The 17,742-nt window shown below is 42.3% G+C and overlaps 1 protein-coding gene across 1 annotated transcript in view; it reads left to right on the forward strand.

The window, feature by feature from the left end:
* The first annotated feature begins 1,914 nt into the window (after positions 1–1,914).
* LOC140726158 (histamine H2 receptor-like) overlaps positions 1,915–17,742 on the forward strand; it is a 39,016-nt gene continuing 23,188 nt past the window's right edge. Inside the window, exons 1-2 of the mRNA XM_073042144.1 lie at positions 1,915–2,109; positions 8,106–8,385. Coding sequence (XP_072898245.1) covers positions 8,114–8,385 — 272 coding nt within the window. The 5' untranslated portion in view covers positions 1,915–2,109; positions 8,106–8,113. The remainder of the gene's footprint in view (positions 2,110–8,105; positions 8,386–17,742) is intronic.

Raw genomic sequence — 17,742 nt, forward strand, 5'->3', positions numbered from 1 at the left:
AGAAAAACTGCAAATAAAAATAATCCTGGGAATGTGAGCTGGAAAGTGTAATTGAAAGTGACTCCGTAGGCTGTAGAATCAGCTCAGAGCATCGGTGAGTGAAGTTCACTGCGCTGGTCCAGGAAGCTGATGGTAATAACTGTTCCTGAACCTGGTGGTGTGGGATCTAAGGTTCCTGCACCTCCTGCCCGATGGTAGTAGCGAGAAGTTGCTTTTGCCCGGAAGTCAGAAAATGCACCTAAGTCACTCAGTTTTTGGTAACCATACCTCCACAGAAAGGCACCAAAAGCACATGAGACTAACAAGAAGGAGCAATTACAAGTGGGGCTGTAGAGAAAACGAGTTTGGTTTTTCATTGGAATAAATACATCTGTGTACGTCAGACATCATATAATGTTATGGGAACTCATTTATATGTAAAGATGTCTATGATCGGGTATTCCTAACCTGTGACAGTGTGCCCAGGATTCTGCCACTAGTAGAAACATCCCAATGTCTGTCACATCCTCTCAGGTTCTGGTACATTTCACTCAGCCCATCTCCTACTTCTCTAAGTTCCAAAGAATGATATGGAAGCTCCAATGCACAGGATCTCAAGAAGCTGCAGAGGGTTGTAGATTCCACCAGCTCCATCATGGGTACAACCCTCCCAACCATTGTGGACACCATCAAAAGCTTGTGCCTCAGGAAAGTCACATCCATCATTAAGAATCTTCATCATCTGGGCCAGGCCCTCTTCTCATCACTACCGTCGGGGATGAGGTACAGGAGCCTGAAGACGTTTTAGGAACGCCTTCTTCCCCTCTGTCATCAGATTTCCTGATGGAAAACTCGCTATTGCTCCTGTGTACTGTTTTTTAACTGATCAATTGATTGACTGATTATATCTTATGGTAATTTTTATGTCCTACACTGTCCTGCTGCCACAAAACAGCAGATTTCATGACAGCGACTCTACATGTATTATTCTTGGGGGCCGCAGGGCAGCATAGTAGCACAACACCTCACAGTATGGGCGACCTGTGTTCGATTCCTGCCACTGCCTGTAAGGAGTTTGTACCATCTCCGTGTGACCGCCTGGGTTTCCTCCGGATGCTCCAGTTTGCTCCCACAGTCTAGAGGCTGGTAGGTTGGTTGGTCATTGTAAATTGTCCTGTGATTAGGCTAGCTTTAAATTGGGAGGGGGGGGGGAGATTGCTGAGCGACGTGGTGGTTTGAAGAGCGGGAGAAGCCTACTCCGCGCTGTACCTCAATAATAAACACAGAAATGAGTAAGTAGATCGATAGATAGGTAACCCCGATGCTAATTAATTTAAGGCGAGAGAAGAAATAGTTTAAAGTGATCTGAGGAGAAAAGTTTTTTTTAATATACACAGAGTGCTGGGTACACGGAAAGAGCTGACAAAAGTAGTGGCAGAGGCGGGTACAATGATAATGGTTAAAAGACAGTTAGGAGGATCGGGAGGGAATTGAGGCAAATGGTGTTTGGATAAACATTTTGATCCGGCATCGACCAGTTGGGCCGCAGGTCCTGATTCTCGTGCTGTATATCTCTGTCCACCTACGAATTTCTTTAACAGCTAGTGATAGGAAAAGCCCCTCATCCAGGAATTAACAATGAGAATCTCTTTTGGAGTGACTTCGGTTTGAGTACTGTACATCCCTTCTCACGTAAGGGGAATTTAAAAATGTACAGCGTGACTCCAGGTGTAGCCTCGCCAGCACCCTGCACACAGTAACAATACTTCCCTAATTCAGGATCAGGTTCCTTTTAAAGTAAATTTAAGGTTCGAGGACAATTCCCCCGCCCACCGCCACCTTCCACCCACCTCCCCCCCGGACCGCTGCTGAATGCAGTGAAATAGCGCTGCGTGTGGCGTTGCCGTGTGAAGAGACAAGTTAGCGGATGCACAGCCCACCCCTCGATGTATTCGGAGGCAGCAGCAAGAAATGAGAGTCCAGCTTTGCTGGGACAAGGCGAGAGAGAGAGAGAGCCCTGCTCCTGAATCCGGCGATTCGCTTTCCGAACTATGACCGGGGGACCCTCTGGAGAAGGAGAGGGGACGGTGCGGTACTGAACTCGCGAAAGGCAGCTTGTTTAACCCTGTGGTAGGTACAGCCTCTTTCGTTATTTCACCTCGCTTCTCTCTCACTGAGGAGTAACATAGCCTTCAACTCACTTTTGTTGTCCGTGCCAGGTCATGTTGGTGAGACCTCACACTCATACACTGACCGGTCTTTATCATAGCGGTTCTGCAAATACCGAACTTCTGATTTGGACAAAAAAAACACGATTTGGATTAGTATAAAGTGAATCAATCGGATTTAAAATGGTTATGGATTGACTTGTACGGAATGGGTGTCATTGCCCCTGGTTTTACAAACAGAATTGGACGTGGGTTTTGGTAATTTAAATTTTGCATGTGGCGGATTACATCAGTAAACGAACCGGCGAAAATAGCGCAGCTTCAAGGAGTTGCCTAACTTAGACGGTGAAAATTGACTCGGCAGTAACCCCTTAATTGCACAAGTTCGGGAGAGGAGATGGAGTTTCTGGGGACAATTCAGATCTGCGAGGGGCCACATGTACACCCCGTGGTATCTCCTGTAGGTAATAAAGTGGCCACCGAGTATATGTTCATGGTCTTCTGCTCCTGTAGCCCATCTACTTGAAGGTTCGAGGTGTGTTGTGCGTTCAAATATGCTCTTCTGCACATCGCTGTTGTTACGTGAGGTTATTTGAGTTACTGTTGCTCTCAGTTTGAACCAACCTGGCCGTTCTCTTCTGACCTCTCATTAACAAGGCGTTTTCACTCACAGAAATTTATGCTCACTGCAAGTATTTTTGTATTTCACATCATTCACTGTAAATTTTAAAGGCTATTGTGCGTGTAAATCCAAGGAGATCAGTTTTTTCTAAGATACCTGAACCACCCCATCTGGCATCAATAATCATTCTAAGGTCAAAGTAATTTCTTCCTGATTCTAATCATCTTCTGACTTTCTATGGCACTTGGCAATCCAGCTTAAAGGGGCATTACTACCACCAACTGGACTGGAGTGTGGGGTAGGGAATCAGGCAAAAGCCCTGACTACTTCTCTTTTCAAATGAAAGCTGAATTGCCCCCTAAAGCCCTATAGATTGTAGGTACTGAGAGATGATACTCTGAATTAAAGTCACTCCCATTACTTAACCAAGTTTTTAAATGAAAGCTTTTAACCCCCAAAGGTTGTAAAGAAGCCAGTATTTGAATTCTTTCAACCTTCTATGCACTGACCTCCTGCTGGAATGACCTGTTTCATAATGATAAGGAAACCTACATTACCCAAAATGATGTTTTCCAACAAGATATGAGGAATAATTAAACATAGTGTGCCCATTTCTAAGTTGTGTCAAAATAATTCCTTCCCTCCTTGTTCTACCCCCTTCTCCCATCTACCCAACAGTTTCTTGTATTCTATAAAGGTGTCTCCCCAAATGCCCATTATCCCACAAGATTTGCCATAACCCCCTAATTCTTAACTTTACTGACCCCTTAATTCTGATTTGCTAAGTGGAAGGTCTATATCCACCTGAACTTTTAACAGCTTTCGTAGCTAGACTATCACGGACCCATAAGAAGAAAACGTGTAACCAATATTTTGTATACGAAATAAAGTTTGATGAGCTTCCAACAGTGAATCTGATCTACTGCTGGAACGACCTGTTTTAAAACTCATCAAAACCGAAAAGGAATCTGAACAAGTTACAACTTTACATGGACAAAATTCCCTCCACCCACGGTAAGCCTAAAATGATGGCAACCAATTCTGCTGTATGTACTGATAAATGGTTAGTAAGTCATTCCTTTATTGTTACCTGTAATTCCAGCCCAAAAACAGCCACACCAACATTCCCAGTTAAATCATCTTTTGATCCATCTGTAAAAATGGTTAACGTACCATAAGAATTTTCCTTAATATATTAATGAGCCAACAGATCCAAAACAGGCAAAACAGAATCCGTAGACTTTATTAAATCCTGTAATCTAAAATCAATTAAAGTCATTAGAATAAAACAAGGTGGAGTTACCGAGAAAACTACAGTAGGGCATAATCCAGCAAACCCATATTCCCTGCATGATAAGAACTAAGCCACCACAAACTGTAAACACTCTTCTTGTAATATTCCCAACTGTCCTCCATTGCACCTGGAAGGATAATTGTCCCATTTCAACCAGTAAAGCCAAAACAGGGGACAAATGTATTGCACCACAACATAATCTTAAAGGCTGTGCTTGTATCACATCCAAACACTATAAAGCTGAATTTGCAGCTGACCCATAAGCCATGAAGCCATAATCAAGAACAGATCTAATTAAACAAATATAAATGGCCAACAAAGATTTTCATGTAACACCCGAAAAACACCCCCATAGGCACCTGAGAAATATTTAATGCTCCTTTACATTTATCAATTAGTTTACTGATAAGATGCTTCCATGTCAGCTTATTACCGATCCACATGCTGAGAAATCTTACCACCGACACTTCTTCAAGAACTTGACCATATAATTTCAAATCAAGTGCAGATCTTTAAATCCTCTTTGTAAAACACATAACTGTTTTAGCTACTGAAATCTTAAATCTCCATCTATTTGTCCACTGTTCAACCTTATTCATTGCTAAGTGCATTCCATATACAGTAAAATTGAAATTTCTATCTCTAATCCATAGAGCTTCATCATCTGAACATAGTAATTCACCCACCTTTCTCAGAGAAAATATTATTAATCATAATATCAAATAATAAATGGCTACAAACACTGCCTTGTCGGATCCCATTCTGTATTTCATAGAAACTCAAAAATACTGTACCCACACTAACCTGCATAGACTGTCCAAATAAAAAAACTCAAAAAATTTATACAATCTGTCCCTGACTCCTAATTTCCTTAGTTCAATCAAAAGTTCTTCCTTTCAGAACATAAACTGAATCTCTTGACCATGTCTGCATGCTTTTATGCATTGATGTGCTGCCACGTAATTGGCTGGCTATTTGTATTAATGAGCAGGTATACAGGGTATATCTAATAAAATGGCCACAGTGTGCATAACGTGCATTCTAAAACACACATCATTAGCAAGGCAACACATGCATAGTCCAAGTTCCTGAGTGCCATGCAAATTGATAGTACAGCACCAGGCAATCCAGCCTGTCATTCCACCAGTCAAACACTGGAGGGCAGCACTGATGGGAGAGGCCAGCTCATAACTGAACACGGACTCCACGCTACACCAGCTCCAGCATTGTCTCACCTGGACTGCCGCGGCAGGCAAGCCCCGCTTGAGGCCTAGTCCTCACTACAAGCAAGGCCACGCTGCCACCTCATCGCCTGTCTTGTCACCAAACAATGGAAACAGGCCTGCGGCATCTCACAATATCAATGTCCTTGCGACTGCAAGAGAGACATCCGAGACAGTCACTCATGGTAACACTGCACGCTGCTTTTGCGCACCAACTCCGATGCCTTCGCGCAGCAGACAGCAACACAGTCTGCACCCAGGTCAGCTCCTCCCAACCCAATCCGTCCTGTCCCCTTCTCCGAGCCAAGTGCAAGCTTCTCCTTCTCTGACCTGAGCATCAGCTCCTTCGACATCTTGGCTGGCGGCTGTGAACATAAAGGGATCACTGATGCGGCAGACCTGCGGTACTCATTGTTCGTGGTGTCCAGCATAGTCCTATGATCACAAAAACACATTTTAATAAGAAAAGTGCAGCCTTAGTTGGCCACCAAGAGGTTGCTGTGTTCAAACATGCTGCCATCTTACCAGAAGTTCGTACCAGAACATTGTAGGCCAAAGGGCTTGTACTGTGCGTTATTGTTCTATTTGTTATCTTCTTATCTGTGTGTCTTGCTATCTATCTCACTCATAAATTTGCATATTTCTAGCAGGTTACCCCTCAGCTCCCCGCACTCCAGGGAAAACAATCCCTGTCTGACCAATCCTTTGGAGACAAGGTACAGAACAACCATGACATTGTTGGATGGCAGATCAGGTTGTGGAGCTAATCAAAGTTCAAAGTACATTTATTATCTAAGCACATATATGACACCATATACAACCCTGAGATTCATTTTCTCTGGACATTCACAGTACATACAAGAAACTCAATAAAATCAGTGGAAAAACTGCACCCAGCAGAACAGACAAACAACCAATGTGCAAATACAAAAAAAAGAAAAAAATACTACCACTAATAATAAATAAGCAATAAATATAGAGAAATTGAGAAGAAGAGTCCTTGAAAGTGAGTCCATAGTTTGTGGGAACAGTTTAGTGATGGAGTGGGTGAAGTTGAGTGAAATTATCCCCGCTGGTTCAAAAGCCTGATGGTTGGTGGGTAATAATTATTCCTGAGCCTAGTTGTGCGGTTCCTGAGGCCCCTGTACCACCTTGATGGCAGCAGTGAGAAGAAAGCATGGCCTGGGTGGTGGAGGTCCTTGATGATCGATGCGGCTTTCCTGCAAAAGTACTCCACGTAAATATGTTCAATGGTGGGGAGGGTGTTACCCATGTGGACTGGCATTTCCATTCAAGGGTATTGGTGTTTTCATACCAAGCCATGATACAACCAGTCAATATACTCTCCACCACACATCTATAGAAGTTAGATGTCATGCCAAATCTTCGTAAACTTCCAAGAAAGCACAGGCGCTGCTGTGCTTTCTTCATAACGGCACTTGAGTGTGGGACCCAGAACAGATCCTCTGAAATGATAACACCCAGGAATTTAAAGTTCCTGACCCTCTCCACCTCTGATCTCCCAATGTGGACTTCCTCATGGACTTCTGGTTTCCCCCTCCTGAAGTCAGTAATCAGCTTCTTGGTCTTGCTGCCATTGAGTAAGAGGTTGCTGTGGCACCACTCAAGCAAATTTTCAATCTACCCTTCTAGATATTGATTCTTCAGCACTTTCGATTTGGCCAACAACAATAGTGTTATCAGTAAACGTATATATGGCATTGGAGCTGTGCTTAGCCTCACAGTCATAAGTAGAAGGACAGGGGACTAAGCACACAGCCTTGTGGTGTACCTACGCTGGTGGAGATTGTGGAGGAGATGTTGTTGCCAATCCAAAGTGACTGGGGTCTACAAGTGAGGAAATCAAGGATCCAGTTACTCAAGGAAGTTTTAAGGCCAAGGTCTTGTAGCTTATTGCTTAGTTTTGAGGGAATGATGGTGCTGAATGCTAAGCTGTAGTCGATAAAGAACGTCATGGTATATGCATCTTCACTGTCCACATATTCCAGGGTCGAGTGACGAGCTAATGAAATGGGATCTGCTTTGGGCCTGTTGTGCTTGTAGGAAAATTGGAGTGGATCCAAGTCACTTCTCAGGCAAGAGTTGATATGTTTAATCACCAACCTCTCAATGCACTTCATCACAGAGGATGCAAGCGCTACTGGACAATGGTTGTTGTGGCAGGTCACAATGTTCTTCTCAGGCCTGTTAATTAATTAATTAACTAATTAATTAAAGCCTGCTTGAAACAAGTGGGTACCTCAGACTGTCAAAGTGAGAGGTTAAAGATCTCATTAAATGCTCCAGCCAGTTGAGAGGACAGGTATTTAGTACTCGGACAGGTATTTAGTACTCGGCCAGGTACTCCATCTGGGTCAAATGGGTATCCTTGCTGAAGGATGTTCTCACGTCTGGGGCTGTGGGAGTTCGTGAAGGTTCCACCATGTTTTGATGGTCAAAGCAAGCATAAAATGCATTGATCTCATCTGGGATTGAAACCTTGTTGTCACCTATGCCGCTTGGTTTCACCTGGTAATCATAAACCCTTGAGATTCTGCAAATACTGGAAATCCTGAGCAACGCAAAGTGTTGGAGGAACGCAGCAGGTCAGCCAGCATTGATGAGAGTGAACAGTCAGCGTTCCAGGTCGAGACCCTTCATCAGGTCTCGGTGAAGGGTCTTGGCCCAATCCGTCGACTGTTTATACCCCTCTGTAGATGCTAGCTGACTTGCTCAGTTCCTCCTGGTCGAGGACCTGATCAATCACCTTTTCCACAGTCGTGTAAATACAAGGCTTTCTTTGCAACACTTTTTTGCAGGGTTGAAGATGGGGCTAGAAGCCAACCTGTCGGTGCTGCCTAACGATTCAGTGCCCTGGGATCTGGGAACGGGAGTGGGCAACAGTAGCAGCTGGCTGGCTCCCCAGGATGTGATGGTGGGCATTCTGCTCACTCTCATCGATCTTGTCACCTTCCTGGGCAATACCATCGTCTTCATCTGCCCAGCCGTGGAGAAGAGACTGAGGACAGTCACCTATATGTTCATCATGTCCTTGGCCTTGGCAGATTTACTGCTTGCTTGCCTTGTTATGCCTTTCAGGTAAGGAATTGACTGTATAATCATAGATTCATTATGTTTTAGCAAGATAGAAACAGGCCATTTGGCCCATCAAGTCCATGTGGCTGTTCCAGTATTCCAGTTATCCTATTCCTTTGTTCTTTATTGCGATTTATTTATATTTGCATTTGCACAGTTTGTTGTTCATTGATCCTGTTTACAGTTACTGTTCTATCGATTTGCCAAGTATGTCCACAGGGTTGTATGTAGTAACATGTACTCTGATAATAAAAATACTTTGAACTTTGAATTTTTCTCCTGTTTGTTCGTTATGTGCTTTGTCATATGACTTAGGCAATCATGGTCTTTCCATGACTATGATCATTCTTGGCAAATGTTTCCACTGAAGTGGTTTGCCATTGGTGCCTTCTGGGCAGTGTCTTTACAAGACGGGTGAGCCCAGCCGTTATCAATACTCTTCAGCGATTGTCTGCCTGGCATCAGTGGTCGCACAACCAGGACTTGTGATCTGCACCAGCTGCTCGTACGACCATTGACCACCTGCTCTCATGACTTCAGGTGACCCTGATCGGGGGCTAAGCAGGTGCCACACCTTGCCCCAGGGTGACCTGCAGGCTAGCAGAGGGAAGGAGTGGCTTACACCTCCTTTAGTAGAGACATTTCTCCACCCCATCACCTAAGTATAATGCAATTAGCACTATTATAATAAAGCAAGCAGTAGTATAAATGTGTAGTATAAACTTTATGATCTGTTGTCCTTTGTGATTTGGTTTCAATTCCATCTCTTTGTACTGTTGCAAAAGAGCATTGGATTGCAGTTTATTGCTGTTGATGTCTGAGCAGCAAATTGTCGGTATCATGAGCATCCATTCGCACTAGTCACCTCAGGTAACTTTCTGACGCTGTGGTCTAAGAAGAAACTCTAATCTGGCAGGGTCTTGTAACAGTAATGTGGTTCTTACTGCCAGTCAGATATCCAATTCTTTTCAGATCAAGGTCAGAAAATTTTGGCCATTGTGAGCTAACCCTCTGTAAATGATCTCCAATGTGATGGCATCGAATTTTCACTGTGATCAGTATGAACATAAAACTATTATGTACAGAGAAAGGGCTGAGCGTCCCTCCATTCATTCCGTCGAAATCCCCTGCAATCTTGTATGAGGAAGTGCTGGCATTGGAGGGGTCCAGAGGTTTAGAGAAAGTATCCCAGGATTGAACACGTGAGAGGTATTTGATGGCTCTGGGCCTATAGTTGCTGGAGTTTAGAAGAATGGTGGGGGGTGGGTCTCATTGATTTACTTTTTATCTGGTTCAGACAACGTTATGGGCTGAAGGGACTGTTCCTGCGGGGGACTGTTCTATGTTTTTGAAAACCTAGCTAATATTGAAAGGCTTAAATAGTGACACAGAGAGTATGCTTCCATTTGTGGGAGAGTCTAGAACCAGAGAGCACAGCCTCCAAACACAAAGCAATTGCTTTAGAGCAGAAAAACGGGGAGGAATTTCTTTAGGCAGTGGGTAGTGAATCTATGGAATTCATTGCCACAGATGGCTGTGGAGGCCAAGTCATTGGCAATATTTAAAATGGAGGTCAATAGCTTCTTGATTAGTAGGAGTGTCAAAGGCAGGAGAATGGGGTTGAGAGGGATAATAAATCAGCCATGGTGGAGCATATTTGCTGGGTTGATTGGCCTACATCTGCCTCTATGTCTTATGGTATTATATCAAATTTCCTCTAAATTCTGTGCTCTAAGTCAAGTTAATCATTCGAGCTTTTCCAGTCCAGTAGTGTGGCTGAGATCTCACATCCCTGGAATTACACTACTCCATCTGTTCCACATCCTCTGTAGGGCCTTCACCTCCTTCTCAGTCTGCTGCCATTCAAGTCCGGGGTGATAATTTCCTCAAAGTAGCTCTTATCACCTGGCAACGCCCTGGAGCAGATGGGCGTGATGGTAAAGGCCGCCTTCTGCTCCACTACCCCAGTGCATCTCGGACCGCCATTGATGCAAAACAACTCTTGTTTCAATGGACATGTGACAAATGAAGCTGAAGTTGATCTTCTTCAGATGATCATTGATAACTGCTGATTGCTTAATTATTGTCACATGCGCTGAATTACAGTGAAAGACATCACTTTGCATGCAGGTCATTCCAGAAAGTAGGTCGGCCTAGATAGTGCAAGTGGGAAAGCGGTAACGGAATGCAGAATTGAGAGCAAAGCAGGAAAGCAGTGAACTTCAACATTCAGTAATGTGTGGTGAAAGAGTGATTTATTGCTACAATATAAGCTCCAGTGCCAACAGAATATCACCATTTCCTTTTACTGAACAGCAACATGTCCTGAGGAAATCTGAGATTCCCTGGTGGGGACAGCTGTAATCTCCAGTGAGAGTTAAGGTATAGGCATTTAACATAGCGAGAAGTTGGTCGCTCAGGGGAGGCTAGTGCTCATGGACCCTAGCCTTCCCAACATCGGGACGCCTTCAAAATGCAATGCCTCAGTATCCATCATTTAAAGAATTCCAGCACCCAGGACATACCCTCCTCTCATTGCTACCAATAGGGAGGAGGTACAGAAGCCTGAAGATACATACTCAATGTTTTAAGAACAGCTTTTTCTCCTCTGCCATCAGATACCTGAATGGACATTGGACAATGAACATGTACACTTCCTCTCTACTTTTGCTCTCTGTTTTCACCACTTATATAATTTAATTTTAAATATACAGTTCTGTGCAAAAGTCTTAGGCACATATATATCTCTAGGGTGCCTAAGACTTTTGCACAATACTGTAGCCATTTTATATATTGCACTGTACTGCTACCGCAAAAAAAAAACAAATTTTGTGACATGAGAGCGATGATAAGCCTGATTCTGATATGGGTCTCTATTGTGGAATGACATTGGGAAAGGGGCACAGAGAGGGGAATCATGGTTAGGAAAAGTGGAAAGGGGTAGAGGGAGGGAGGGAGAAACACCAGTGAGATATTCTGTAATGATCAATAAACCTATTGTTTGGAATCACATGACCTTGCCTCATGTCTCAAGGCTGGGTATGACTGCACCCACACCACCCTCCCACCCTGGCACTCCTTCTCTGCCACCTGCCCAACACACCATCTGCAGCACTCTACCCTTGCCATTCCCTACATCCTTGAATCCCACCAGATTTATAAACTTGCTCTCCGCATCACATTGACAAATACTGTGCAAAAATCAGCCTTGGCAATGTATACAGTATTGCCCAAGACTTTTTTGTGTGTGTGTATGTAAAAAATTGTAATTTATCATTATTTAACCTATTGCATTGTACTGCTGTTGCAAAACAACAAATTTCATGATATATGCCAGTGATATTAAACCTGGTTTTGATTTTATGCACAGAAGGCTGAGCCAAAGTGTGTGGTATAACATCACAAATCTTACATATCAATGAATTGTTTATACAAAGGTGGCATTGTGTCTGATGGCTTTTAGTAATCCCCATCATAAAAATAGATACTGGATTAGAGCAAGAGCAGGGTACTCCATCTTTCGATCTGCTCACCCATCTGATAAGATCATAACTGATCTGATCATAACAAGAACTCTGCACTCCTATCCACATCTCAATTCTATCAATGCCAGTAACCCCTCCTCCCCAACCTTGCCCTTACCACCATGGTCCATTCTTCCTCGACTCTAGTCATTCCATGAGCCCTCCTCCCTCATCCTTGTATCCTTTGACAGCTCTAGCATGTTTGGGCTTCTGCAAGGCCAAAGTTGGCCTTAATCTGAACTCTCATGTGGGACACCCTCACGTACAAATTTCCTTCCAAACACACCTTTTCTATAGAATTATTGGGTTTACATCCTGGCACCCCCAGTTTAACACCACTTCAGGAGAATCATTTCCGGAAGATCACAATTGCAAAGGACTTTGTACCCTGTAAGCATTGCAATTTCGCAGGAAGACAGATTACCACCTTTTCTCAAGGGCAGGTCGGCATAGGCCTTAAAATTGATATGCATACCCAACAAGATACATAATCATACAGTCATACAGCACAGAAACTGGCCCTTCAGCCCATCTGGTCCATGCTAACCAAGATGCCCATCCAAGCTCATCAAATTTGCCAGAATATGGTTCTCTCTAAGGTTTAGAGATGAGCTTGGATTCCCAACCTTTTTATATGTCATGGACAAATACCAGTAAGCAAGGGGTCCATGGACCCCAGGTTGGGAAATGCCTGCTCTAAATCTTTCTGTGCCATGTATCTTTCTCTTTCAATATTTTTATTAGTTTCTGCATAAAGGAATACAGAGTACAAGAAGATAGATATTATAAGTCAAAAAAATAAAATAAAATAGTACCAAATACATTGTATTAAAAATACAGTTACAATCACAAAACCCTGTATTCATAAAAATTAAATTAAATTGTAATATTGAAATATAATAATTTGTTAAACAGAAAAAATATCTAAACCCACTACCAAAGTCAGAGCTGTTAGGAAAAGCAAGAAAAAGGGGAAAAAATCCTTATCATATAATAAAATATATTATTAGCCACCATCTGCACTTTTACAACAAATCAAAGGTTTTGAAAATAACTCGAATATGGTCCTCGCTATGTATCTTTCTAAATGTCTTTTACATATTGTAACTGTACCTACCTCTATCACTTACTCTGACAGCCTGCTCCATGTATGGATTACCTTCTGGGTGGAAGAAAAAATGCCCTTGTATCTTTATTGAGTCTTTCCCCTCTTGTCTTGAGTTCTGGTTCTTCATTTCCCAATACTGGGGAAAAAAAAGACTGCGTGCATTCACCTATCTATACACCACATGATTTAATGCAATTCTATATGGTCTTCGCTTGTCTATCCTCTCTCTATAGTGCAGTCCCTTGGGCCTTGTCAACATCCTCATATAATTTTTATGCACTCTTTCCATCTTCATGACATCCTTCCTAGAGTAGGTTAACCAGAATTGAACACAATCCTCCAAATGCAGCCTCACCAACATCTTGTACAACTGCAAGAAATCATCACAGCTTCTATAATGAATGCCCTGACAAAGGCCAATGTGCCAAAATCCTTCTTCACTACCCTATCTGTGATGCCACTTTCAGGGAACCATGTAACTGTACCCATAGGTCCCATTGTTCTAAAGCATTCTCCTGGACCCTAATGCTTTCGATGAAAATCCTACCCTCCTTTGTCTTCCTAAAGTACAACACTTTGTGAATATATGCAATAAACTCCATCTGCCATTTCTTGGCCCACTTACCCAGTTAATCAAGATAGTTCTGTAGATCCTGATAGACATCTTCAATGTTAATGACATTCCCTATTTCCGTGTCATCTGCAAACTTACTGACCACGATTGTAAGAGACTAAACAAAGCTATCCAGTTGAATGACAGGATCCAAATTCCACCACCAGTGTGTTACTCTCCACTCAAAATAGTACAACTGGAAGGGCTTTGCATGGATGAATTTTACTTGTTGCTTACACTCAGGAACCTCCTGTACCTAATAAAGTGGTCACGGAGAGTATGTTCGTGATCTTCTGGTGCTGAAGCCCATCCACTTCAAGTTCCGATATGTGCATTCAGGCATACTATTCTGCACATTATTATTTGAGTTACTGTCACCTTCCTGTCAGTTTGAACCCAGTCAATCTCACTAACAAGGCTTTTTCACTCACAGAACTGTGGCACACTGAATATTTTTTTGCACCATTCTTTTTAAGTTTTAGAGAAGTTTGTGTATTAAAACCATAGGAGATCAGTGGATACCCGAACAACTTTGTCTGGCACCAACATTCACCCCACAGTCAAGGTCACTTAGATCACATTTCTTCCCTATTCTGGTGCTTGGTCTGAAAAACAACTGAACCCCTTGTCCATGTCTGCATGCTTTTATGCATTGAGTTGCTGCCACGTGATTGGCTGATTAGATGTTTGCATTAATGACGCAAGTGTACCTAACAAAGTTGCTACTGAGTGAATAAGTGCAGTGTAATCCATGTTTTGTATAATATGCTTGACTACTTCCTTAACAGAAAATGGAAGTGAATATTAGATAATTGTTGGAAATCGTGCCTCTGCCTGACCTTCTGATGGAGGGTAGATCAGCAGTGAAACAGAATCTATGCAGAAAAACATACTGTATCCCCTTCTGCACCACTAATTCACTTTAATACTGCTGTCTGCATTGTCTGAATTCATTCTGTAATGTCCCTTCTCACTGTACAGTTATCTTGCTCAAAACTGCTATAAAATAGACTTTAATTGAGCCAAACTATCAAAACTGTAAAAGAGTAACCTCAAATTAGCAGTGATGTACAATGAGGGAGCTCAGGCTGTCTATTCAAAACATCAATCATCCCTTCAGAAACTTAGTGCATAAATCCAGAATCATTAAATTTCACCTTATCAAGGCTTTGTCAATTTCAAAGAAAAATTACCAAGCAGTTTTCTCATGAAGAGGAATAAATAAAATTGTTGGAGAATGAGTATAAGACTATAAAATATAAAGTTGGAGCGCAAACCTATTTGGATGCAGGTTAACATGGTATTTAAGAAACAATTAGGCCATCTTACCCAATTATCTTGCCTCCATAATGAATGAATGTTATTTTGCTTTTCCAGATTAGAAATGATAACAATAGATTAGCATTTAATTTGCATTTTACCCAGATGGATCTCGATCAACAAGGTTTGGTAAACGAACATAGCTGAGGAATACACAATTAGTGATAGTTACTTTGACACGACAAGAAATGCCAAAGGAGCTGTACCATTGTGGTGTGGACAGCACAGATTCCTGAAAGAAACAATATGCAAGTAGATAAGGCAGCAATAAAGACATAAGATTTAATACCTTTTTGCGATGAGGGATAAACTAAAAGAATACAGTGGCAATGCTGAAAACATTTAAAATAGTACAGAGACTACTATTGACATTTCAGAGTCTCGTGTTCAGCATTAAGACGGATACTTGGATTATAAAGGAGTAGAAGAATAAGGGTCTAATATGGGCAAATGGGAGTAGCGTAACTCTGCATAACAGTTGGCATGGATGAGGTAAGCTGTAGTGGCCAATTTCTGTGATTTTGTGGATCTAGATGCTACTTGATTTCCTGAGTATTTCCAGCATTGTTTTCACATCAAACATCCAGCATCTGTGTTTTTTTAATTTCCATTGATTAACCTGGGTTTGTTGGAATGGTGCAGACTGAAGGAACATAAAATTAAAGGAAATCTTGGTAACGCAGGGCTGGGAAGGAATATTTTTTACTGACCTGACACCCATAAATCAAAGTTCAAAGTAAATGCAGGTGTATGTCACTTGGTTTATTGGTTTATTTTTGTCACGTACTGAGATACATTGGAAAACTTGTCTTGAAAACAGATTGATTCATTACAACAGTCCAATAAGATAGTACAAGCTAAAAGAATAATAAAATTAAGAATAAAGTGTCAGTTACCGAGAAGGTGCACTGCAGATGGACAATAAAGCCATAATGAGGTAGACTGAGGGCAATGAGCACATCTATTCGTACTAAGGCCCCATTCAATTGTCTTATAACAGCAGCATAGAAGTTGTCCATGAGTCTTTTCAGACTTTTTTATCTTTTGTCGATGACATGGGGCAGAAGTCCATTGCACTGTGGGTGGAATCTTTATGTCGGCTACTTTACTGAGGCAGTGAGAAATGTGGACGGAGTCCATGGAGGGGAGGATGGTTTCTACGATGTGCTGAGCTGTGTCCACCACTCCCTACAGTTTCTTGCAGTCATGAGCAGAGCAGTTACCATACCAAGTTATGTTGTCTATGGTGCATTCAATAAAAATTGGTGAGGGTCAAAGGAGACATACCACATTTCTCCAGCCTCCTGGGGAAGTAGTGACAATGGTGAGTTTTTGTGGCTGGGGTATTAGTGTAGTTGGACCAGGACAGGCTATTGGTGATGTTTACCCCTCGTTACTTGAAGTTCTCAACCCTCTTGATTTCAGCATTGAATTGAATTGACTTTATTTCTTACATCCTTCACATACATGAGGAGTAAAAATCTTTACATTACATCTCCATCTAAGTGTGCAATGTGAAATCATAGTAATTTATTTATAAATAGAACTGTAAATGTAACATAGAAATACACTCAAATCAGCGTGAGTTAATCAGTCTGATGGCCTGGTGGAAGAAGCTGTCCCAGAGCCTGTTGGTCCTGGCTTTTGTGCTGCGGTACCATTTCCCAGATGGTAGCAGCTGGAACAGTTTGTGGTTGGGGTGACTCAGGTCCCCAATGATCCTTCAGACCCTTTTTTTTACACCTGTCTTTGTAAATGTCCTGAATCGGGAAGTTCACAACTACAGATGTGCTGGGCTGTCCGCACCTGTTCAGAATCCTGCGAGTAAAGGAAGCACAGTTCCCATACCAGGCAGTGATGCAGCCAGTCAGGTTGCTCTCAATTGTGCCACTGTAGAAAGTTCTTATGATTTGGGGGCCCATACCAAACTTTCTCAACCGTCTGAAGTGAAAGAGGTGCTGTTGTGCCTTTTTCACCACACAGCTGGTGTATACAGATCATGTGAGTTTCTCGGTGATGTGGATGCTGAGGAACTTAAAGCTGTTTACCCTCTCAACCCCAGATCAACCTAGTACCATTGACATAGACAAGAGCTTGTGCACTGTTCCCTTCAATGACCAATTCTTTTGTTTTGCTGACATTGAATGAAATATTGGTGTCATGGCACCGTGTCACTAGGCTCTCTTTCTGCTTCCTGTATGTACTCTGATCCACTGTTACTTGAGTTATGCCCCATTACAGTGGTATCATCTGAAAACTTGTAGATGACCGCATAGTTGTGATTGTATAGGGAATAGTTTAGGGGGCTGAGGATGTAGGTTGTTGAGCACAAGTAAAAGCCTCAGAATCATAGAGCAGTACTGCACAGAAACAGACTCTTCAGCCCATCTAGACCGTGCTAAACTATTATTCTGAGTTAATTTGAGTTCTATCAACCTGCACCTGGACCATAGCCCTCCATGGTGTTGATAACAATAGTTATTACTGCCTACCCTTGCTAATTATGGTCTGTTGGTCAAAAGATCAAGGATCCAGTTGCAAAGGGTGATCTTGAGGAGTTCCAGGTCCAGGATCTTGAAGGTAAGTTTGTTTGGGAGTACAGTATTGAAGTTGAAGCTGTACTCAATAAGCAACAGTTGGTGTCTTGGAAAGTTGGTAGGATTAGAACAAATTTAAAGAAAATTAATCACATCCGGATGGGAGTTTGGATATCAGCATCAGAATGGTGGAGACAACAAACTGAATCCCATTGGAAAAGTATCCAGCTGGGAGTTAATGCCCCCAAACCTGCAGGT

This window comes from Hemitrygon akajei, chromosome 4 (assembly GCF_048418815.1).
Source record: "Hemitrygon akajei chromosome 4, sHemAka1.3, whole genome shotgun sequence".
Classification (NCBI taxonomy): domain Eukaryota; kingdom Metazoa; phylum Chordata; class Chondrichthyes; order Myliobatiformes; family Dasyatidae; genus Hemitrygon; species Hemitrygon akajei.